Here is a 24,857-nt window from a genome sequence, read left to right on the forward strand (position 1 = left end):
CAATGGATTTGTGCACGAGGTAGGAGGTCTAAGAACCAACATGAGGCCTGGCTTATCAGCACCACATTATTTGTATTTCTAAAACCTGGCTGGACGATACGATTTTGGATTCTAAGCTTACCGCAGGTTACTCGGGCTGAGATCGTGCAGCTTTGAGTAGGGCCACAGGCTGAGGCAACCTAATCGCTGTAAAGTCTCCCTTACGTGCCGAACCCAACTTTTTCTCATACTATGCTGCTTACGACTGTATTATATCTTCTTCAGGATTTCCATAAGGTTCGATTCTCGGTCCGCCAGCGTTTATATTTTTCGTCATTCCTCTGTCTTCACTGTCCATTGTTTCCTTTCTGCCGATGGCCTTAAGTTTTCATCGACTGTGGCTTCCCCTGTGTTCCTTCAGTTGAACTTAGACGTTCTGGTTTTCTGGTGTTCTACAAATAAATTAGCACTGAACGCTGGAAATGCAAGGGACTCTCAAATTCTCCGCAAACCTCTTCTCCTACTTTCCATTATCTTATTGTAGCTTTGTGTAAGACCTCAGTACAACTTACGACTACAAACTCCACCACTACAGCCACTGAATGGCTGGCTTCGTTCCTCCTTTGACTTCAACTCGGTCTAGCCCTTCCAGCCCGTTTCCCGTTCTTGACTATCGCTCCGTCATCTGGTCTCTTTACCGCAACCGTGTTTATCAAATAATATCAGGCGAACAAGGAAATGTACTCGAACAACATTTTAGTGATCGTAAGAACAACCACAGTAAATTTGCTAGTCTGCCCAATATATAAAGATATTAAAAAAATGAAAATAAGGACCCCACCCAAAACAAATATAAATCTTTATTCATCAAGTCCAATTAGTAGAAGAGAAATAGATAACCTAGAAAAGTGTGGTAGAAAGATACCTTGGACTGAGGAGGACAATAATATGTTCCCAAAATATCGATGTTTGTTGAAAATTAATACCATTCTAACGAAAGATAAGTTATTGTTTTATTATCCCTGATAGAAAGTGTCGCCGTAGGACAACTTTTTGCAGACCTAGTCGTTGCTAGGTACTGCACGAAAATATGACATTTTCGTTCCTATCGAGTCGTGTCTTTTTACATATTATCTGACACGGAGTGGGTCAGACAAAGCAATTACACTACCCAGTAAATTCGAAGTTTTTGTTTTGTTACATAAGAAAAGTACATACAATTTAAATCACGAAGTAATTAAACCACTTATGTATATAGTCTGAGATCCTTTTTTCCTTAAAAAAAAACTACATTCCGAATTTCGAGATATTTCTTCTGGAATTTATTAATTTGAGGGCTTCTTCAAAATTTTTCGTCTGGACGAAACCTCAATGTTTAATAGTTGCTTGGCGAATACATTCATACGAGGGTCGTCTCAAAAATACAATTCCCAACACTGTAACTTTGCCACACCTAGGTGAAATCTGGCAACACCGCCTTGTTCGCCGGTTCCCCCACCACCGATTACAATAACAATCGCCCGTCTGCGACGGTCAGTACCGGCCCAACAACCATCCGCGGTGGATCTCGTCGTCGCCGTCACCGCCAGGTGCGAAATTCGTGCGGTCATCCGGTTTTTGCACACAGAAAAGGGGGAAACGTTTATAAGCATTCAACATATCCGCAAATGGTATGGGGAGTCCGCTGTCGCCGGCATGGACATCCACGATGAACAACGGACATCTTGTAACAAACGCAGGACTTAATCAAGGGATTTGGCTGGGAAGTCATTACCAATGTCCCTTATAGCCCTGACATTGCACCCCACAAGATGAGATTTTCAGGTTTCTCAACGAGTTAGCCGCGGACTTCTTTGCGCCGGAAATACGGAAATGAATGAATGAATGAATGAATGAACTATGTTGAAAAATAGTTAAAAGAGAGGAAAAATCTTCTCAATTTGTTTTTTTTTTGCATAAAAAATAACCTCTAAAATTTATCTAATCTAAATGTGATCTTAAGATGTCTGCTTTCAAATAATATGTTATATTGCACCAGGATGAAATGTTCCACAATTCTGTTTGTTTGGGATATGAGGGATCCTAAACCGCTTGATTTTGGACCGGACCAAATGATGAGAAACTTACTCCCACGTCTTTTGGTCCATGACCCCTCGTTTGAGGCTTAGCACCCAAGTATACAAAAAGAAAGAATACCGGTTTCATCCTGGGCAGAGACAACTCATCGGACGCTGCCTTACCTCTGCCCTGAGAGCAACGGGACCAAAAGTGGCAACAGGTGGAAAACGCTCCCTTCATATCCCAAACAAAAATCTAACTTTAGCCTAGCTTACATTAAAACTATTTGCGGTTTAATCATCATCATCAACGGGGCAACAACCGGTATCCGGTCTAGGCCTGCCTTAATAAGGAACTCCAGACATCCCGGTTTTGCGCCGAGGTCCACCAATTCGATAGCCCTAAAAGCTGTCTGACGTCCTGACCTATGCCATCGCTTCATTTCAGGCAGGGTCTGCCTCGTCTTATTTTTCTACCATAGATATTGCCTTTATAGACTTTCCGGGCTGGATTATCCTCATCCATATAGATTAAGTGACCCGCCCACCCTATCCTATTGACAGATGAAACAGCGTCTGATGAGTTGCCTCTGCCCTAGACGTTTTCATCAATTGATTTCACAAAGTTGTTCACTGTTATATGTAATGATGAAAGCAAGATGAAATATAACAAGTCGGGAAACCGGAAGCTGGACGCTTCAGGTACGAAAGGTTTTGTGTATTTCTTAGTACGCAGCACGTAATATATGCATATATAATATTATGTGGGAATATCCACTTTCGGATGATATTGACATTTATAGTCTTGAATTTGCGAAGAAGTGACAACTTTGACGTATTATAACTTTGTTAGTAATAGTGCGATTTCCACCAAACTTGGTAAAATCATGCTCTATATTATACCCTATATTGTTGCGTGGTCCTAGCATGAATTTAAGGGGGGTTCTTCAGCGAATTACTAAAAATTATAGTAATATAATATTATTAACTTTATTTATGCAGATATCAGTATGGAAGGTATTTCGGAGCCCAGGCACTATATAGTGGCAGCCTCTCAATTTTTTTCAGATTTTTCGGTTGGGTAGTTTCTGAGAATGGCCCCCGTAAAGGAATGGTCACTTTCAACCACCCGCACTCCCCACCTTTCCAACAAATGTAAAAACTAAGACCAGCTTCGAAAAGTACTGGCCGAGACCTTTATTTTGATACCCCACATGACTATATTTGATGAAAAAAAAATTTACATCCTCCTTTTGCATGTATGGGGACCCCCCCCCCTTAAATTCGTTGTAAAAGGATGTAATTCACTGTATGCGTGAGCGTTCACAGTTCCCAGCTTTCCACCAAATTTGGTGTCAATCGCTGCAACCGTCTCCGAGAAAAATGCGTGTGACGGACAGACAGACAGACAGACAGACAGACAGACAGACAGACGGACAGACAGACAGACAGACAGACAGACAGACAGTAAACCGATTTTAATAAGGTTTTGTGTTTACACAAAACCTTAAAAATTGTTCGACTTGAAATGAACATCTCTATTAAGACCATCAAAAGGACTACGACTAACTGCTTTAGTGATAGCGAAATTGTTATTATTCGCGGCAGTTTCTGCTTCTTTGACAAACAAAATACTGGAGTCTTGTTTGTTACAACGTTCGCTGCGCTAATCTTTTCGCTCTATCACGTTACCTTCATCCTTGCTCGTAGTCCTCGATAGAATCCTCAGTACGCTCATCGACCCACCTCCTCGTTTTTGTAATTAGCTAGGTAACGTTAAAGTCTGATAAACATACTTTTAAAGGTAGTTCAGGCCTCTCACGAGCTATCTGTTCCTCTGCTAGCAGACGCAGTAGAGACACGCAAGTCAAGGGAGAAAACCATCAAATGATGGTGCCGTTCGAGGCTGATGTCAACACTTCTTTTGTTACGCACATTCAGAAGAAAACTCCTAAATTTATTGGTGATCGCGATTTGTTCGATCTGAGTCGCTGTTCATTGTCGGCCTGTCGAACTCTGTTCTGCTCGAAGAGTTTGCCGTTGATGATGAGATGACTAGTTGCAGAAATCTATACCGTTGTTGTTAAGGCCACCGAGATCACGTTAGGTCCCCACTTTCTCAATCAGATCCCCATCAACATCACCTTTAGGAAGCTTCTACTGCTCATAGAAAACATTCATCTTCTCCAAAAATACTCTTTATCATGGACCGGAATCTGACAGTTAAGATCCTCTCATAAATCGTCTCCCAGGTCATAAGATTGTAGCAGCCGGTAGCAACAGTCCAACACTGGATTCGCGTCTACTGCTACTGAGTTCGAGTACGAAACACAGTACCCCAATAAAGAGGAGGCTACTCTCCAGAGTCATTTCGTTTAGGCCGCGATTCTTCAGCTTGTACCGCAGGGATTCCTGCTTAAGCTGGGGAAAGCGGACATTTTGAGATCCTCGATATTATCGTTAGGTATCACTCAGCGCATTCTAAGAGCAAATCATAAACTGCTTTCGATAGCCAAAGGTCGCAGTTTTGAGGCTCTACCCTATCCAAGGCATGGTTGAGTTTCGGTAGCAAGCCAGTTTCGACATTAGCACTTTGGTAAACCATAAATTTCAAGAAATCTGTGAGCTTGAAAGCACCAACAAGTCGGCAGGATGAGGTATTATACACCTCGACGCTCATCCTGCCGAGACAAATAGGGAAATCTGATTTCCCACAGAATGGGCATATTGGAGCGAGGAGTTGAGTATTTTGATGAACTGCTCAGCAATAAGAATACCGGCGAGTTGGAGGTCCCGCCAACTGAAGACGAAGTACAAATACTGCTATAGAAGAAAGAGTCCGCCAGGAGCCGATGGAATTACAGTCGAATTGGTAAAATATGAAGGCAATCAAGTACACCAAGTGGTTCATCAACTTATGCTCAAGGTGTGGGACAGCGAATCAATGCCTGACGATTGGCAACGAGACACTACCTGTCCCATACATAAGAAGGGAGATATCATGTAGTACAGTAATTATAAAGGTATCACGTTGCTGAGTACCAGCTATAAGATATTCTCCGCTATCTTTCTAGGGTGGATAGCCCCCTACGTCCAGAACATCATCGGCCTATACCGAAGAAGCTGTTAGAATATGGCCATCAGTTGTACCACCTTTTTACCGACTTCAAGGCCGCCTATGATAGCATAGCCAAGGTAAAACTGTACACGGCCATGAGAGAATTCGGTATCCCGACGAAATTGGTAAGACCCACTAGACTGACCTTAATCATTGTTCGAAGTCAGATAAAAACAGCAGGAGGACTCTTGAGACCATTCGACACCGACAACGGTCTGAGATGAGGGGATGCTCTATCGTACATCATTTTTAACCTGGCTCCCGAAATGTACCAACTGCCTTTATCTTGATCGAGCAGGCGGCGCAAGGTCTTGGGCTGGGCATTAATGATAGTAAGACGAAGTACATGGTGATAACGTTAGCACCAAGGAACAAAGAAGCGACAACATCGAATCGCATTGGCCAGATGAGAACAATAAAGATAGGAGATTACAAATTTGAGACCGTTGATAATTTCTCCTGTTTAGGGGCGAAAATTATAACCGATAACAGCTATGACGATGAAATCCGCTCACGGTTGCTGACTGCCAACAGAACTTATTTCAGCTTACGAAAACTGTTTCGCTCGAAACGTCTCACCATAGGCCGTGTTCGAGAGAAGAATCCTCCGAAGAATTTTTGGCCTTCTACATGAGGAGTTTTTTCGGCATCGCGAATCACTTTCTCAAGGGCCAGGTTAAGGAGGGCGCATGATAGGGCATCCCCTTGTCGTAGACCGTTGTTGATGTCGAATGGTCTCGAGAGTGATCCTGCTGCTTTTATCTGGCCTCGCATATTGGTCAGGGTCAGCCTAGTCAGTCTTATCCATTTCGTGGGGATACCGATTCTCTCATGGCCGTGTATAGTTTAACCCTGGCTATGCTATCATAGGCGGCTTCAAAGTCGATGAAAAGATGGTGCAACTGATGTGCATATTCCAACAGTTTTTCCATCGGTTGTCGAAAAACGCATAGAGAAAATCTGATCTGTTGCTGATTTGCCTGGAGTGAAGCCTCGTTGGTATGGAGCAATGATGTTCTGGGCGTATGGGGTTATCCGGCCTAGCAATATAGCGGAGAATATCTTATAGATGGTAGTCAGCAACGTGATGCCTCTATAATTGCTGCACTGTGTGATATCCCCCTTTTTATTTATGAGACTGATAATGCTTCGTTGCCAGTTGTCAGGCACTGATTCGCTGTTCTATACTTTGAGCATCAAATGATGGGGATGGGTATGCAGCATTTTTCCGTTCCGTTGCTAGCTTACGTTCATCGTCGAACCAGCCGTTTCGACTCTTTTTGCGGCTGGGGCCAAATGCCTTTGTGAGCGTATTTATGATGACGTTCTTCCAGGATCTATGTTGACTGCGGTTGTTGCGGCATCCATTTCGCCCTTATAGGTGTTGCGGAGGGCTGTGGTGTGAATGGCTTCAGTGTTAATTCTCATCTGATTGTTAGAGGGGATTGTAGCACTATGCCAACGCGATAGTGGTCCGAGTCTATATTGGCCCCCCTATATGTTCTTACATTCATCAACGCTGGGAGGTAGCGGCGTTCGATCAACACGTGGTCCCGTCTGGAGAGGCCAACGCATGTTTGTGGACTGCTTTCCGCGCAAATCAGGTACTTCCAACAACCATTTCGTGCAATACTGCTAACTGAATAATCCGCAGTCCGTTATCATTGGTGTCCCTATATAAGCTATGGGAGCCAACGTATCGTCTGAACACGGGCTCCGCTCTACTTGACTCTTGAAATCTCCAAGTATGATTTCGATATCATACTTGGGAAAGGTTTCGAGGGTCCGCTCAACTGCCTCGTAGAAGGTATCCTTCTCCGACTCTGCACTCTTCTCTGGAGGGATGTGAACGTTTATGAGGCTTATATTTCTAAACTTTCCTCGCAAACGCAGAGTGCATAGCCGTTCGCTTATATTTTCAAAGCCGATAACAGCAGGTTTTTAGAAGCTTGTATTTAACAACGTTCAATACACAATTTCAAAAAAGTACTCCTATTATAATTCAGGGATATTAGAAATTATACTGATTTCCGTCCATAACTATTTTCTTTATGCACAAAACTCGTTCTTTTCACAATGACTGCCAACTATATTCTTAACTCTTTTTTCTTGTTATTATTTTTTATCTGACGTTTCTCGCCACCTACTCTGTTCCTCACTCTTGTAGCGAGGTCTGAACTGAGTGGAGGCCGGTGGCGTCATCTGTCCGCTGGTATTCGCGACATTCGCGCCACATCACTCCGTCCCCAAATGAAACCGAGGGGATTCAGTGACCGAATCCGGAACTGTGTTCCCCATCAGCCCTTGAAGCGAACGCGCCGTTGTTTAGGGTTGTACACGGGCTTCAGCCTGGACAGGGAGACCGCCTTTTTGTGTCCACCGATCTTGAGCTGGAAGAAATGTTCTCCCCGCTCGAGAACGCAGCACGGGCCTTCGTAAGGAGGCTGCAGCGGCTTCCGGACGGCATCCGTCCTGACCAGGACGTGCGTACACGTGTCCAGTTCCTTGGGCGCACAGACAGGTGCGGACGAGTGTTGGGTGGGACGAGTGGCCTTGATGCGTCGGAGATTGTCCCTCAGCAGACGCACCAACCCCGATTCTGTGAGACCCGATCTCTTGTCAAAGACCGGATCACTTGGGAGTCTCGGGTTCTCCCCGTATACCAGCTCCGCGGGGCTGGCAGCAAATTCCTCTCGGCGGGTTGTACATAGGTCGAGTAGGACGAGAGGGAAGACTTGGGTCCAGGACGGATCGTCGTGTGCCATAATGGCGGCTTTCAGCGTCCGGTGCCAACGTTCTAGCATCCCATTGGATTGCGGGTGGTATGCAGTAGTCCGCTGGCGTTTAAACCCTAGGAGTTTGCCTAACTCCGAGAAAAGGGTGGACTCAAATTGCATTCCCTGGTCAGTGATGACCACTGCAGGGACGCCAAAGCGAGGTATCCACTCTCGACAGAGAGCTTCGGCACAAGATTGCGCCGTAATGTCTTTCAGAGGTATTTCCTCAGGCCACTGCGTAAACCTGTCGATGATTGTGAGACAATAACTATAAACGTGCGAGTCTCGCAATGGCCCTACTATGTCGAAGTGTATTGTGTGGAACCGCTTGGTAGTGCAGGGGAATGAGCTCACTTCTTTCCTTACATGCTGACTAAGAAATCCGCAGTCCGTTATCATTTGTATTTTCATGTAAGCTATGGGAGCCAACGTATCGCCTGAATACGGACTCCTTCTCTACTTGGCTATTAAAATCCCCAAGTATGATTTTGATATCATAACTGGGACAGGTTGCGAGGGTTCGTTCTACTGCCTCGTAGAAGGTATCCTTCTCCGACTCTGCAGTCTTCTCTGTAGGGTCGTGAACGTTTATGAGGCTTATATTTCTAAACTTGCCTCGCAAGCGCAGAGTGCATAGCCGTTCGCTTATGTTTATATAACACCAGGTTTCATTTTTTGGCTGACTAAGAAACCTACTCCGAGCACATGGTTTACTGGATGGCCGGTAGAATATATGGTGTAGCGACTCTTCTCCAGGAAACTGGTCCCTGTCCATAGCATCTCCTGCAACTCTGTTACATCAGCCTTATATTCCATGAGAAAATGCGCAAATCGTTAATACGTTGTCGTTGCCGGATCCATCGTTGTGTTTTATCCATCCTGTCCGATGCTCCTTCCGTGGCTTCGTAACATCGGTTTTCCGTGTAGGATTGTCACCCCTACTGAACCCCTAACCTGGAGGACTAGTTGGTACATTTTCTCCCGTTTTTAGGCGCGGGAGACTCGCCTTCATCCTTCTCTGTCTGTAGTTTTTCATGAAGAAAGGACTCCCAGCGATCACCACGTGGAGGTGGAAATAGGGTGGTACCACCCTATGACCCCTGAAACAACTGCATTAAAATAATTCATAGACCGTTTTTGCGTTTTCTTGTAACAAAAATTCTTTTTACTAGGATTAAGTATTTTTAATAATTTCAAAAAATCGGATCTGGCCGGACATGACGCACATTTGGTAATGGGTTCACAGACTTCTTGAAAAAAGTAATTTGATCATAGCCGCTTTGTCCCGTACCGTATTTTTACGCATGGTGTTATGTCCTATAATATAAATCCAACAATGATTTGACATCTGAGTTATAGTATCATGACTCATCATAATATTACTCAAATCTAAATCCATCCTTCCGTGCCTTAGATTTATCAATCTTGAGGCCTAGTTTGAATGAAATCTAGTATCTGCCGTGCTCAATGGACCCAACTACTATGATATATTAAGACCAGCAATCAATGCACAATAGCATTTTAAAAAGGAAAATGTATTTTTTAGATTAAATATTTTGTAGATAGTTAAGGATGAATTAGATAAATGAACCACGTTAGCACCTGAGATTTGAGATGAGATTTTACTCGGACTTCTGACTAGATGGACTACCCTTAAGTCATTGTAAAATCTAAATTTCTTGCAATAGTTGAATACCTAGAACACAGATGAGTGTATCTTTTTTGTAAAGGGGCAAGTTACATACATTTTACAAATGTAGATGGTCAGTGGAAATAAAAGAGTTGGTCAATTAAATCACTGTCATACACTTATATTCTCTTGCCTTTGCTGGAATCAATTTGAATCGTTGTGAATAAGTAACAAGTTAGCATTCATCGAAATATAAAAGCAAAAAATAGCAAATAATAAGAAATAAGCCACGATACTTCACTGGAAGCCAATTGGCTTTTTATTAGCCTAATACCGAGGGTGGGGAAGATGAGAGCGGAAAGATTTGCGTGGGGAGTAGCGCGACCAGGATACCCAAAGATATTTCTCTGGATATATAAAAGCCGCTCCGTTGAGCTTTTGGTTATCATTACGTTCCGACAGGATACAAAAGAACATTAAGAAGCATCAAACTCGTACGTTTGTGAAGACCATTTCGAAAGCACAAAAATCGTTAACGGCTGCTTTCAGTTAAAAATATTTCGTTAACAAGTGATTTTTCTTGATTGAGTTAGGGAATAGTTTGTGATATATTATTCATCCTTAGACGTTTCGCGAGTTTATCATGCAAGATATAAGGATGAAGGTACGTGAAAGTGTGTTAGTACTTTGTTTGTTTTAGTTTTTAATTTCACCATGCGGATTATGTGCAGAAATAAATTAAAAAAAAAACTATCCAGCTGAAACGTTTGTGCCCGCTAAGTTCAGTTTTGCTCCTTATGAACATTAAAATCAGTTCTGTATCTGAATATATTCTAGTATCTTAAAAGTGAAAGGAAATGTGTACACTTTTTTGCATATTAAATCTTAATTTCCACTCACCGGTATAAACTTTGTTAATCAAAAGATCAGAAGCCCATTCTCAAATGTATCTTAAGTTTTAAATGAATCATGAATGAATAAGTTCTCAAAAATTTTACTCATATTTATTTTCACCACGAGTACCGAAATTATGTGCAGGTTTGACAAAATTTAAGTGGACGTAGGTCAGTGAGATACAATAATTTCGTCCAATTTTAATTTTTGGCTAATTCCCTTTGAATTTTGAAAAAAAAAAAAAATACTGAAAACATAATTTATGGTTTGAGTTAATTTTTAAATAGTTCACTCTTGTATTTTCCGGTCGTTAGATGCTCGTGAAAATTGTGAAAATTGTGTTTTTTCCTTCATTCAAATTCACCGTCGGATTAATTAAATAGAGAGACCTAGGGAGGATGTAATTAAGTTGGATTAAATTCAATTTTAAATAAATTCAAAATTAAAAAAGAAGATACACAAAAGTATCTTTGAACCAACCAATATATACTTCTGTATTGATTTTGCTTTCCTATTATACATATTTTCTACTTCTTCGATTTTATTGCGATACAATCAATGCAATATAGCCCGTAGTTCGGATATATTTAAAATTAAAAAGCTTATTGGGAAGAATTTATCTTTCGAAAAACAAAGGTGGTATAATCTATCTGATGTACTTTTTTTTTTGTTTTCAAATATCCCGAAAGATTATCTGCGGTACATGCATTCATTGCGAACTTGCCATCCTCGACTCAAGGTTGATTCATATTTTAAAAAAATTGTATTCATTTATTGTGTTAGCTAGCAGAAATACCAAAGCTCCTTTGGATTATATCCCCACAATTCTTAAAAAAATAACTTTCACTGGAATCCACTCGATGCAGTAGATAACTTTCCCTTTAATCATTTCCAAAAGTTCAAATACGTTTACATCGAGCGTCAAGGTACATATGGAAACCCATTCGCAATCCTTATTTTTTTTTGGTAAGTCTTAAAAAAGATCCATTTCATTATTTAATATTTCAAAGATTTATGAATCCCTTCCTCTGTTTTGCCACTGCATTCTAATGGAATAAAATACATAAAAAGCCAATTTAATTACCAAAAATGTTTTATTTGACAGGTTAGTCCTCTTTATGACATTTCATATTTAAGGATAATGTCCCTTAAATACCGTCCGCAAATAGCTTGCCCATAGTCCATTCTGTGGGTCAAATATTCAAGCCCTCTCCAGACCATATTGAATGGTATCCCTTTAACACCGCGTGTTCTATTTACTCTCAATAATATATCAATCGATTGTGGCTAGTAGTAGAACTAGTAATCCAAAGGTGTCAAATCAAAAGCATCCTTCCGCCTTTAAAAAAACAGTCAATTTATGCCGTCTACTCATAAACCGGATCAAACAGTGTATTTTCCGGATGAATTCATAGCTCTTGGATTGCTTCTGGCTACCCATCAGTCCAAATGTAACAACCTCATTTGTTGACGTATCCTTTCAGGCAAAACCGAGCTCCTTCGCTGAACACTTTTTTCGATAAAAAATTAGAACAATTCGGAGCTGCTCCACCGCCCATAGACCAAATTTACGGAGCAAACGAAGGGCAGATGGCTTCAACTCATATGAAAAACCTAATTCTTAGGAACGGCAATGAATCCATTGATTACGGTTTTTACATAAACGTCAAATTAGACCAGCTTCTATACACTCTAGTCGGTGGATGAAAGCCCAATAAAGTAAAACTGGAAAGAATTTCATTCATTGCTTCACGAATGTACACTATAAAATGGTTGAAGAGCACGAGAAGCCTTTTTCACTGGTCGCTGATTTTGAAGACAATTTGCCTCACTTCGTCAATACTGTAAGATGGACCTACGCCGACATGAAATTTGTCACGTCCTACGATGCCTATTGGAAAAAGTACCTCATACTGGATCACCCGATATTATATCATACTCGAATACGAGCAATTATGTGGATACTACAATAATTGTACTACTCATTGTTGGCATACCTCCTATTCTCGTTTAATTGAACTTTGTATGGTTTCCCAAAGTCCTTAAATGAGGCAAACTGTTTCAAGGACGACGCCGACTCATCGTTGTGGCTGACTCTTGACTTCATGTTTTATCTCCCTTTAGGATTCTCAATTGGTCGATGCCGTATAGCTCTGGGACGATATAGAAATATTTACCAATGAAAAGTTTATCTTCCTTGAGTGAAGTGAACTTTCTCTTCCATTTTAGAATTAGTTCCTCATTTTGAACTGTATAGGCCAAGAACAATTTTTTCAATGTTATAAACTTTCCAGAACAATTTGGACCTGCGGTAAGTTTATAAACAATTTTACTCAATTTCAAGAGCACCAAATCTACACTTTGATCCATCTGTATAGTTTTGACGTTCCGCCTGTCAATACATATGCGTAAGGGGTTTCGAAACCACGTTACTAACCGATGTAATTTAAACAAAATACTTAATTCATTAAGAAGTCAAGAACTGCAGATTGTCGAATTTCATCTTCACTGGCGTGGCATGCCAAATCGGCCCTTTGGCTCTAGGGTAGACTTCCTTCAGCCATGTCCATCCTTCGATAGCGTCCTCCAGTTGGAAAATTTCAACAGCTTTTTACTGGCCTCGTCTACTGAGTCCTCCCACCGTTTGTGTGGCTTTCTCACCGGGTGTCGTTGAATACCCTGTTTGGTATTTGCTGCTTGTTATCCATCCGTTCTACGCTACCGGTCCACTGCAATTTTCGTAGTTTTAGCACCACCACCTATATGATGACCTAGCAGCATCGGCCATCACACTTTTTACTTTTTATTAGGACTGAGTAGTATGATTTGTTGGTCATTATTATTCGTAACTAGACTTCGTCCTTTTCATTATTACCCTTCACTATGTTCATTCCTAGGTAAATAAAGTTGTCCACGTTTTCAAAATTAAAGTTGCTCATTGTTAGGTTTTTTTCGTATTGGTGCCTGTTTTCTTGATTGAGTCATGAATTCATTAATTCTTACGTCCACTTATTGCGTTGCTTCATTCAGTTGTAGGAACACTTTTTTGACGTCGAAAATTGAATGTGCCATGATGTGTATGTCGTCAGCGAATCGCACTATTTGCGAAGATTCGTAGAGCAATGCTCCCGTGGTACCTAACTCCAGCTTGCGGATAAAGTATTCAAGGGCAAGGTTGAAAAGTATGGGGGCGAGTTCATCTCCTTGCTTTAGTTCGCAGTTCATTTCGAAGCATTGCATTAGCTTGCCAGGCACCTATGCCAGCTCAGTTATTCGTTCCAGTTTTTTGGGTAGGCGGAACTCGCGTATGATACGATGTAGTGCTTCCCATTTGATGCTATCATACACTTGAAGAAAGTCGACGAAGAGATGATGCACATCGATATTGAACTCACGGGACTTTTCCAATAGTTGTTTGACCATGAAAATTTGGTCCATCGTGGATCGTCCTTTTTTGAAAACGACATTGGTATTCACCAATTAATTCGTCCTTATATGGCTTGGATGATTTTCGTCAGAATCTTGAAGGACGTGTATAACAATGAAATGCCTCTGTAGTTGTCACAGATAAATTTGTCTCCCTTTTTCCGTATAAGACAAATTACGCTCTTGTAGCAGTCGTCCAGTAATTTTTCATTTGTTCAAATTTAAATAAGTTTGTGGAGAAGATTATCCAAGCAATTTCCTCCCCTCTGTACAGTTCAACTGGAATACCATCGAATCCCGGGGCCTTGTTCAGTGTGTTTGGTCGCACAAGGCTGATTTCACCTCTTCAACAGAAGGAGGTTCGACTGGTGTGTTGTTGACAACTTCCAGGTTCATCAAAGTTGGCGCTTCCAATGGATCCAATGGGAGTCCTTTTATAAATATGGCGATGTGGGAAGCAGGTAGAGCTTACCGTCATGTTTTTACTGCTAGCGAAATCAATAAGACGTTGCGCGTTGTCATTGATATCTTCAGGGACGCTCTGCCTTCCAGTTGTTCGTTGATGAGAATCCTTTTGTCTAACCTGGGCGTTGAAATTCCCTAACACTATTTTTATGTCGTTAAAAGGCAGTGCGTCATAAACTCGTTTCATGGTATTCTAGAACTCGTCCTTGATCGCCTCGTCTTTTTCTTCTGTTGGTGCGTGGTAGTTCATTAGCCATGAGTTCAAAAATTTTGTTTTGATACGGATCGCACCCAGTCGTTCATTAATTGCTCTAAAGTCAATGACCCGTTCTTTGAATTTGTTGTCCACGATAAATGCCATTCCAAATTCTCTGCTTCCCGACTCTTTTCCGCTTGTGAATGCTGTGTGGAAGCGTATGTCGTCAAACTTGCATCTGAGCCATTTCGTTTCTTGGATTGCCAGGATGTTCATGCTGAATCCTGAAACTTCTTTGAGAAGTTCTCGCTGAGCTCCGATTCTGTATAGAGTGCGAACGTTCCAAGCTCCAAAAGAGTAAACCATACTCCATCGATGAAGTCATTGCCGTTGAATCCGTCTGCTCCGAGGCTGTTGCCCTCCTTGGGCGATGAAAGGATATTGTTAAGAGGGGTTCCCGACTTCTCGCTGGGAGATGAGAATATGCCGTCTCACACTCGGTACGACCGTCGTTCATGTTATCCAGCAGGCACCACGGAGAGGTGACGGCCCGGTTGTGCCAGCCACGTAATCAAATCATATCAAATCCTGGATGGTCTTTAGACCTTCCAGTATGAAATACACACATATGTATGTCACCCATTGCGCTGAAATGTAAGATAGCTGGATAATATACTACGTTGATCCTAGAGGTGGGCATCATGGTATTATTCATTGCCAAAAAAACAATTTTAAACGTATTCCTGCAATTGTTACATTCCATATTTCAGCAATCATTTCTGGCTTTGCTTCATTGGAAAGGCTTTCAATTTCCTATAATGTCAATTATGAGCACTTGTGTGCTCTACAAGAGCTGTATGGAACTGTTCTGCGTATAGAATTTGTAGACTTTCCTCTAAAACAGGATGACGTCTACAGTCCCTGTCACCATTTGCATCCCGAGAAAATTCGCGATTTTCATTTAAAAAATAAAAAAAAAATATTAGGTTATTGGGAAAGTAATTCCGTTCTATTTTCAGTGAAAATGAAGAACGATTTTTTAGTAGTAGTATATAAATATTTTATTGCATTATATACTCTATACTTCGGTTCAATACCTTTTGTATCTTTTTGGCAGAAGTTAAATTGACCCATCTGATTCTTGCTGTTAAAAAGCACATTTAAGTTCTTTTCGACGTCCTCATTTGGAGTAAAAATTTTGGCATCTAAAAAATTTGGTAGATATTTTTTTTGCGTAAATTTGGCCCTTTTTGTTTGGAGCTTATAGACGTTAAGAACGGATCCTATATTATATCAAAATTAAATTAGTCTAGGGAGCTTCTCGTGATCATAAACTCTCCCAATCATTCCACGGGTTCTTATTCGGATGTTTGTTTCGTTCAATACTTTTATTTTGTCTCAACTACAACTTACCTTGTAGAAGGTGGTGAATCTTCAGTATCAAATTCAGCAAAGCAATTTTGGCATTGGTTTTCTGTCACCTTCATTTTATCTATACAGATCGACTCTTTTTTCTTGCTTGGATAATTTTCTCAACCAAAAAAAAAAAACAAATTACAAGAGAATTTTCTTTGACTGCACAGTGGTCTACCCAAGGTATTAGGGAGAAATTATGGACACCGAATAGGAAAAGTCGGGCCCGAGGCGAAAAATATGCAAGCCCTCATATTATCCCTGCTTTTCATTGAAATTTCTACTTTGGACCCCCGAAAAAACTCCTGATCCGGGGAGAATCCCCCACCTTTTCCTTCCTTCTCGGAAGGTCTGAGTTTATCTGATTCAATGATTGACGGAAAAACCGCAAATCTTCCGTCGTTGATATTAGAGTCAGAGAGAGTGTTAAAGTTAAGTTTACTAATAATTTTCCAGTAAGGTGAAGATAAGAGTGAAGTAATAAAAAGGCTTACTTCAGTAGTGAATCAATCGCTGAATTTAGGATTAAAATGCCACCTGTTCCACCATATCTTTGCCATGAGATTACTGGAATTCTTTTCGATAATCAAAAATAGATCCTTTCTCGAACGTGCTTGACAGGCATTACAATAGAGCAACTATTTATCTTAATGATGTAAGCTGAACTGTGTCAATCCCGAAAGTTCCCAGACAAACTAAAAACATAAATCTTTTTGTCAATATATCACGCTTTCAAGGAGCATAAGAGCGGCCTTGATCGATCAGTGGCATCAACCTCCATTCACAACCAGCCAATTTTACCACACTAGACTGATAGACTTTATTGGAAAGTTTAAATAATTTATTTATGGTATTTTCGGTTTTTGCGAATTTTTCAAAAATAAATCTGTATTTTAATCGGAAACTTTCCTTTCTCTTTTAATAGTTTTATTTAAAGAACTATAAAAAACAAAGAAACTATTTTAAAAATGCTCCTCTTCGCTTCCACTTTCAATTTATCTCTGTAGTCTTGGTATACCTCTTTTGCAATGTCTTCCAGCTTCTTCATTGCATTTACCGTAATCTGGTCTTCAATCTTCTTCTCTTGATGAAACTTTTCAGTTTATAAAATAAAAGAAGAAACAATGGGGAGGGTCAAGTGAGTAAAGAAGGTAGAGAGGAATAGTAGCTGAAAGTTAGCCAGAAAGTTACGAGTACTTAGTGTAGAATGAAAAAACTAATCGCCCACCACTCCTCCTTATTTTCGGCCTTTTGCGAAAAATGATGTCAGTCATGCATTTCAGAACTTTAATGTACTAAGTTAGGTTCACTATGGAGCATTCGAGAATGTATTCGAAGAAAACAGCTGCCTCAGCATCAATTTGACATCGGATCGACCTTCACATTCACCCACTGATACAACTGGTTTTTTGCTTCAATGAAATAATCAAAAACCAACGATTCATCACTATCTTGACCCTTAGTAAAAAGTTTGCATCTTCTTCTAAGCAATCAAAAAGTTCCCGACAAACCTGAAGAGCGATGGCCTTTCTGTTATATATCATTAGGGGTGACACAAATTCCGCAGCAATGCGGTGAATGTTCGTCTTTTTTGGTCAAATTCTTGTAACAAAATTTGACTGATATCCAATACTCATCAGCAAACTCCTTAAAGGCTAGATGTAGATTTGTACACACCAGGGTCTTGATTTTGTCGACAAGCTTCCGCAAGTGAAATTTCTGAAATATCATATTTTCTCCACTCTGTGCAGTATATGTACGACGTCCACAGAGTCTTGCTTTATTGTTGCTATTTTCCGCTCATTTTCTTTTTAACGAGACTTCAGTTTTATTATACACACACTTAATGCTATGCAAACGATAAGCCCACAGAAACGAGACAAACACAAAGAGTGGTTTGAATCCAGGGTAAAAAGATGGAAAGACTAAAGCTGAACTCAACCGTCGCGCGGCCATAAAAATATGGCACCACCCAAACTATTCAAACACCATCCATGCCAAATAATAAAAATACGTCTTTTAACGACACGGCCAAAACAGTCGTCATCCAAGGAACCCCATTGAGGAATGGGATTTTGTACCCCCACAAGCTCTCTTCTGTTGACACGCCCCCTTTTTTACAACTTATACTCACTATTTCTTCTTCTTTCTCACTTTAAATTTGTAAAATTACTCGATCGAATTATTTTCTACTTTTTAGAATACCCGTATCTTTTTGGGGGAAGAACTTGTTTTTTGGCTTACTTTTGGAGGTCATATGTGCTTGCCAATAGGTCAACGAAAGGATCAAATTCAAACAGAATTTTGCTTTATTGGTTGATTTTTAACGTATCTGAAGATACCAGTACTGTATTTCAGGAACCAACTGCCTCCTCATCATGTGCTCTCTTCTTGTAATTTCAAATATAAACAAGTCGGGAAACCGGAAGTTAGACGCTTCAGGTATGAAAGGTTTTGTGTATTCCTTTTAGAAAAAAATTTGAGTGTGCATTTGTCCCATTAGCATGTAGCACGTAAAATATGCATATATTATGTGAAAATAGCCACTTTCAAGTGATATTGACATTCATAGTCTTGAATTTGCAGAGGAGCGACAGTTTTGACCTAGTATAATTTTGTTAGTAATAGCGCGATTTTCACCAAATTTGGCAGGATTATGCTCTATACTGTAGCCTATACTGCTGCAAAATTCTAGGCTTTTAGGGTGAACTTGAGGGGGGTTTTCCTGCCAATTACTAAAAATTATAGTAATATACTATTATTAACTTTATTTGAACAGGTATCGGTATGGAGGCACCATATAGTAGCAGCCCCCTGATTATTTTTCAGATTTTTCGGTTTGGTAGTTTCTGAGAATGGGTTCTTAAAAGAAAAGACCGCTTTCAACCCCCTGCACTCCCCACTATTTCAATAAAAATCAAAACTAAGACCGGCTTCGAAAAGTACTAACCGAGACCTTTAATTTGATACCTCACATGACTATATTTGATGAAAAAAAAATTTACACCCCACTTTTGCATGTATGGGGACCCCCCCTTAAATTCGTCGTAAAAGGATGTAACTTACTATATGCGTGAGCGTTCACAGTTCCCACCTCCGAGAAAAATGCGTGTGACGGACAGACAGGCAGACAGACAGACGGACAGACAGACAGACAGTAAACCGATTTTAATAGAAGAATAAAAAAAAGAATAACTTGTAAAGGAGAAGTCTTTCGAGATTTGTTTCTTCTGTTTTTACGTTTACTACCACCCAAGCCTTGTCTTCCTGTCCCAGCATAATTCTTATATCGTTATAAAATCCAAGCTTAGTTGGTCTCTGATAAGGTAGAATTACAAACTCTTAAGCGGTTCCAAAGTTTTTTGTTTTTTGGTTTATCCTGCCTCGCTAAATATATAATATCAGAAATGAGAGTCCTTCAAGGCTTTCGAATGGGATTCGCTATTATATTTCCATGCATACAAAATTTTGTTATTACCGTCAGCATATATAATTTTATCATACGGAATTTCGAAAGAAGTTTCAATTGACTAGAAATTGAATTCACCTAAGCTTTCACTGGAAACCCACGGATAACAAATATTGAGTTTCCAATCAAAGATATCAATATTTTTACGTACGTGACTTCGATATAAATAAAATTTGATAATTGAACCTCAATTGTACAATAGTGGGCGGGTAATGTTTAAACTAACGTAAACACAAGAGTACGCACCTATAACGTCATTCTGTTAGCGACAATGTGAAACATTCAAGTCCAAACGATCAAATCTATCTATTGCTGGAAAGTATCATACCTATAACAATAATTCACACCTTGTTAGATAGCGAATCATATGCACATATGTATGCCAACAAAGGAATGTGATTTTGATACTAGCACGTGCGATAAATGGATTCAAATTTCAGTTTTTGGGATTATTATCTCGTGTACTGCGAGCCATTCCACCCACCACTGTATCTGAAATACTACTCCGTCGGGTATCACAAAGAGAACTCGGCGACAAACAGAATACCGCCATTTTCTCTAAAATTACCTGAAGACAGAAAATACACAAATAGCTTGAAGTGAATATTTTATGAAATTGTACACCACAAACAACATCCTAAGGACAACTTTGTGTTTTGCTGATAAATTTCCTGGGCAACATGAATATGAATACTTTTCAGCTCCTTTTGCCCAGACTGTTGGTATGATATTCTTAATATAACGCACAAAGCTGTTATCCTTGGCAAAAATTATGAATTCTAAGAAATGACGGTCTTGCCTTTAATAGCTCTGGATAGAAAATTATGCATGAGCAATTGAATGATGGGCGAAAATAACAATTCTTCTAAATATCGTCCGAGACGGGTTAGGGATGTACTTAAAGTAACTTTACAAAACGTTTTATGGTTGTTCTGACCATAGTTTCTAAGATGTCTCTAGCCTAATTGCACCTTACCACTTTTCATCGCGTCGTAATTGAACCTCTAAAATGATTTATTTTGACTGCTACTATGGATGTCTTCGAATTGTGACGAAAAACGCTAAACGGCGAAAAAACGCGAACAGGCAACAATGAGGCCTGAGGAGAAGGAGAAACAAGGGCATGATTCCTTTCGGGACCGGATTCGTCTCATGGGCCGGAATAAATACTGCAACAGGACTACAAAGGTTTACAAAATGATAACATTGATACGAACGCAAAATGTTCAGAACTGGGGTAGAACGTAACTAACGAACGACCACTTCTGAAATGAACCCAACCACAACCTTTGCAATACCGCATGCATCCGAATTAGGCTGGCAAAGTACTGTATAAGTGTGGGTTACCGAAAAGAAGGATCTAGACCTGTTACATACGCAACAACTATTGCTCCACGCTGGGCCTCAACTCTGTTACGATGAAAGGACAGCGTTGCATCATCTTGGCAACAACATGGTCACCAAGGCTGTCAGTCAACCAAACTCCCCTAACAGGTTTGCCGGCCGTGAACACCGATTGCCCGAAGAAATATATGGAACCGCACGGCACGTGCTGGCGCTAACTTAAATGCCAGCAGTTCGGCGAGAAGAGAGCCAGAGTTCTTGGTTCCGAAATATTATCTACCTGTCAGGACACAAAGATTTTACTCGCGTGGCTAGACTCAATAGTCAAAAAAACTAAACCCGTCGGGGGTAAATTACTCTAATAGAGACGTGAAGTCTCGAAGCGGGTTGATACTACCGAAAATTTCAATACAAAAGGGGAGAACCTGCCAAGCAGCCTAATAAAGGAGCGGACAAAATCATAAAGAAAACTAACGCGTACGGAATGTACGGCGAAGGACTTGTTTTGAGCCGATTCTGGCACCTACGCAACGAGTGGCCACCGTCTTTCTTTTCTCTTCATGAGGGGCCAGATGACATGGTAGCCCTGCGGCCGCCCACACCCACCTAATTGTTCACTCTCTGCCGCTTTAATATAATAGGAGGAACCTTAAATAAGTGGGAGGACTGACGCCTTCCAGCAAAGCAACTTAGATTTTACGCATGACTATCATTAAAGCCAAATTGAGATTAATTAAACTACTGCAGTTGAGTGCCCCGAATGCCACTCACCGGAAAGATGTTGTGAAGTGCAGGAGCGCAGAAAAATTCGATTTCCTTCCACGCTTCACCTTCACTTTTCCAAAAAACCCGTAATCTCTCCCGAACTCCACTTTGACAAGCAAGCGATGTCTCCCCCCATCTCTTCTCCACCTGAAAAATACCAAGCCCTGTTTAGCGGCAAAGCGGTGCAGAGCAGCCACAACGATAGATTTTTCTTCCGTGACCGAAATTTGACGCCTCAAGTCCGAAATTTCAAATTTGAATTTTCAAACTTCAAATGCGGGCAAGAAAATTATATCGTTGTAGTTTTGAGACTGTTAACTCTGTGCCAAGGCACAACATATTTTGACATTTCAATGAGGACTATTTCCGTAACGACCACCGGACAAATTGGTTTTAACAAGAAGGGGAGATTGTTAGAAAGCTGGAGACCCAAAAATGTCCAGCTCAACCATCCAGTTGTGAAGACAGAAACTCGAAAGTTAGTTAGTTTAGTTAAATGGGGGGAGCCGCAGCTCCGAGCACTCAGGCCATTATTAGGCCCATTGTACTATCCCCGTAAGTTGCCTATTCAATGGCTTCCCGCCTACGGTGTTCGCAGGCTTTAGCGAATCTGAGAACATTCTCAAGAATCAGAGAGTGTGCAGATTCTTCATTGAAGAAAACCTTGCCAAGGTGTCTTGGTCTAAGATCTGAGGATGCCGGGCAGCTGCATAAAAAGTGTAGGGCTGTCTCCTCCTCCTGCTCACATTGGCTGCACACAGCCGAAATCACTACCCCAATCTTTTCCATATGGTAGTTTAAGGGGCAGTGTCCCGTCAAAAGCCCTACTAGGGTTTTCATGTCCCACTTCTTAAGGGACAACAAAAATGCCACTCTAGTGGCCCTAGGCTCTTTCACAAGGATTTTCGCTTGCCAGCAAGAGTTCAAATTTCTCCACTCGGTTGCGTGAATCCTTACAATTTCACCCTTCAGAATAGATTTGACAGTAGATGGTCGTATTCCAAGAGCTGGTTCTGGCCCCACCATTGTGGATCCAGACCCTCGGCGAGCCAGTCTATTAGCGCCCTCATCAGAAACTCGCAAAGTAGAAAGTAGAAAGTGGATCATAATCATCATAAAATTTGCTATAAGAGAAGTAAGGTTTTCATTAGCAATAAGAATCACATTATCACTTTTATATCGGCAAGTATGCGAAAGTAACGTTAGGAACAACGTTAAATTTTAAACATCTCCTCTATTATTCTCATTACAAAACATCCAACGGCAATATGGCTCAGGCAGTGAAGATGCTGAACACAGGAAGTTTGCGGTATAATGGAAGGTTGCTGATACGAGGAGTGGAGAATGAGAATGATTTTTTTTAAAGATAAATTGAGTCAGAAAGGTCTACTTCACACGAGATTAGAGATTATTCCATGTGAAGTGGTCTCGCTCTTTCAAATCGGCCTCGTGACAGGTTGCGCCCTCTTCCAGTGCGCCCGGTATCGCTCCACCACGGCAATCAAAAATCAATTGAGCCTGCAAGGCTAACTTCACACGACAACGATTACTCCGTGTGAAGTAGTCCCGCTCTTACAAATCAGCTTCATGGCAAGGTTGCGCCTTCTTCCAGGGTGTTCGGTATCTCTCCGCCCTTAACCGAGACCCAGGAGTTTCAGCGAGAGAATTCGTGGCGAAGTTACTCGGTTACGGTCGACTCGCGGGCGTCAAAACGAACGTTGCGCTCTCGCTTTTTTCTAGTGCTTCCTGGAAGAGAAGCTTCAGCCTGTCCAAGGATATCCTCTTGGGCTTGACATTAACGTCCAAATTGAACGAGTGTTTCCCACGTTCAAGTACCATATAGAGGCCCTCCTATGGTGGCTGTAGCGGCCCAGATGGTGGGTACAAACTTCAAGTTCTCCAGGGTTGTGGACCGTCACCCAGCTGCGACGAGGTGACGGAGGTGGCTTTAATTTGGGCACGGCCTCTCGTAGTAGGCGCAACAATCCAATCTCTCCAAGGCTGTCTTTTTTGTGGAGGATCACGTAACCAGGAAGTCGAGTCCCCCGTACCCCAGCTATGTAGGGCTGGCAGCAAACTTTTCGTTGACGACTCTACGGAGGCTAAGCAAAATGAAAGACAACATCTGCGACTAGGACGTCTTGTCGTGCGGCATAATAGCTGCCCTCAGTGTCCGGTGCCAACATTCTAGCATCTCGTTGGATTTCGATGGCATGTAATTGTTCGCTTCTAATATTTTTAATTAATTTATTAGCAACTATAAAATTAAATTTAAAGAGTCCTAAGAGAGAAGCTCCTCACTCATTCAATTCAATTTTTTCCAAAACTTTTTTTTTTAATCAATTGAGCCAGCAAGGCATACTTCACACAACAACGACTTCTCCATGTGAAGTGATACCGCTCTTTCAAATCGGCCTCGTGGCAGGTTGCGCCCTTTTGTGCCCCGCATCGCTCCGCCACAAACAAAGAATTTAGGGGCCTAGAATAGATATATACAATAAAATAACTAAAGTTAAAACCAGTGAAGATAGAGGGACCCGTATAATTTTCACCTTACATCCGGATTTTGTTTCTACAACCCTGGCTATAATTGTATCTATCATACTATTCAATAATAGCCCATTGAGAAAACAGAACCGAGCTATTTTGCATCCTATTTCTCATTTATAGCACTAATAGATGGCTTTATCCAAATGTAAAACCATTTAATGTATACTATCAGGAAGGAAAGAAACGGGAGGATTCCTATGACTGCTATGAATGTATTTTCAGGGGTAATAATAAAGGAGCTGTAAACATTTTTACTATCGGTTTTTTAAGTCTTTTGTCGACATTTAAAAAGTATTTATACAAATTCGACAAACAAAGGAACTTCCAAAATTTAAGAAAATGAAGGTCGGCGTTGATATTAAAGGTGCGCAAAATATTGCCTTAGTAGGTAATATGATATCATATCACTTTTTGAAAAAGGTGATAATACAAAGTGATATCACAAACATCACCATCCGTAGATACTTGTATGATGTTATATCAGCAGCATTAAATATTAACGTTCGGCAGCCCATAGAGCCAAATTTTACCTATTATCATACTAGAATAATTTATTACATTCAAACGTAAAGTATACAACAGCGCCAAATAAGTATTATTGAAGAAGTAATGAATCTTTCATGTAAGAGGAGATAGAAAAAAACAAAAGGTCCCATAAGGATATACGATAATAGACAGAACAATATTTTCACATGCAAAGAATAGGGAATCGTGATTTTTGCGATCAATGCGTGTTCACGACGTTTCTAGCAAAAAGGTTTAAGGAATTAAAAC

The 24,857-nt window shown here is 40.8% G+C and overlaps 1 protein-coding gene across 1 annotated transcript in view; it reads left to right on the forward strand.

The window, feature by feature from the left end:
* The first annotated feature begins 10,023 nt into the window (after window positions 1–10,023).
* Window positions 10,024–24,857, forward strand: part of LOC119648081 (neural/ectodermal development factor IMP-L2) — a 58,927-nt gene continuing 44,093 nt past the window's right edge. The window contains exon 1 of the mRNA XM_038049567.1: window positions 10,024–10,225. Within this exon, the coding sequence (XP_037905495.1) occupies window positions 10,205–10,225 (21 nt within the window). The 5' untranslated portion in view covers window positions 10,024–10,204. The remainder of the gene's footprint in view (window positions 10,226–24,857) is intronic.

The sequence above is a fragment of the Hermetia illucens genome, chromosome 2 (genome assembly GCF_905115235.1).
Source record: "Hermetia illucens chromosome 2, iHerIll2.2.curated.20191125, whole genome shotgun sequence".
In the NCBI taxonomy this organism is placed as follows: Eukaryota; Metazoa; Arthropoda; class Insecta; order Diptera; family Stratiomyidae; genus Hermetia; species Hermetia illucens.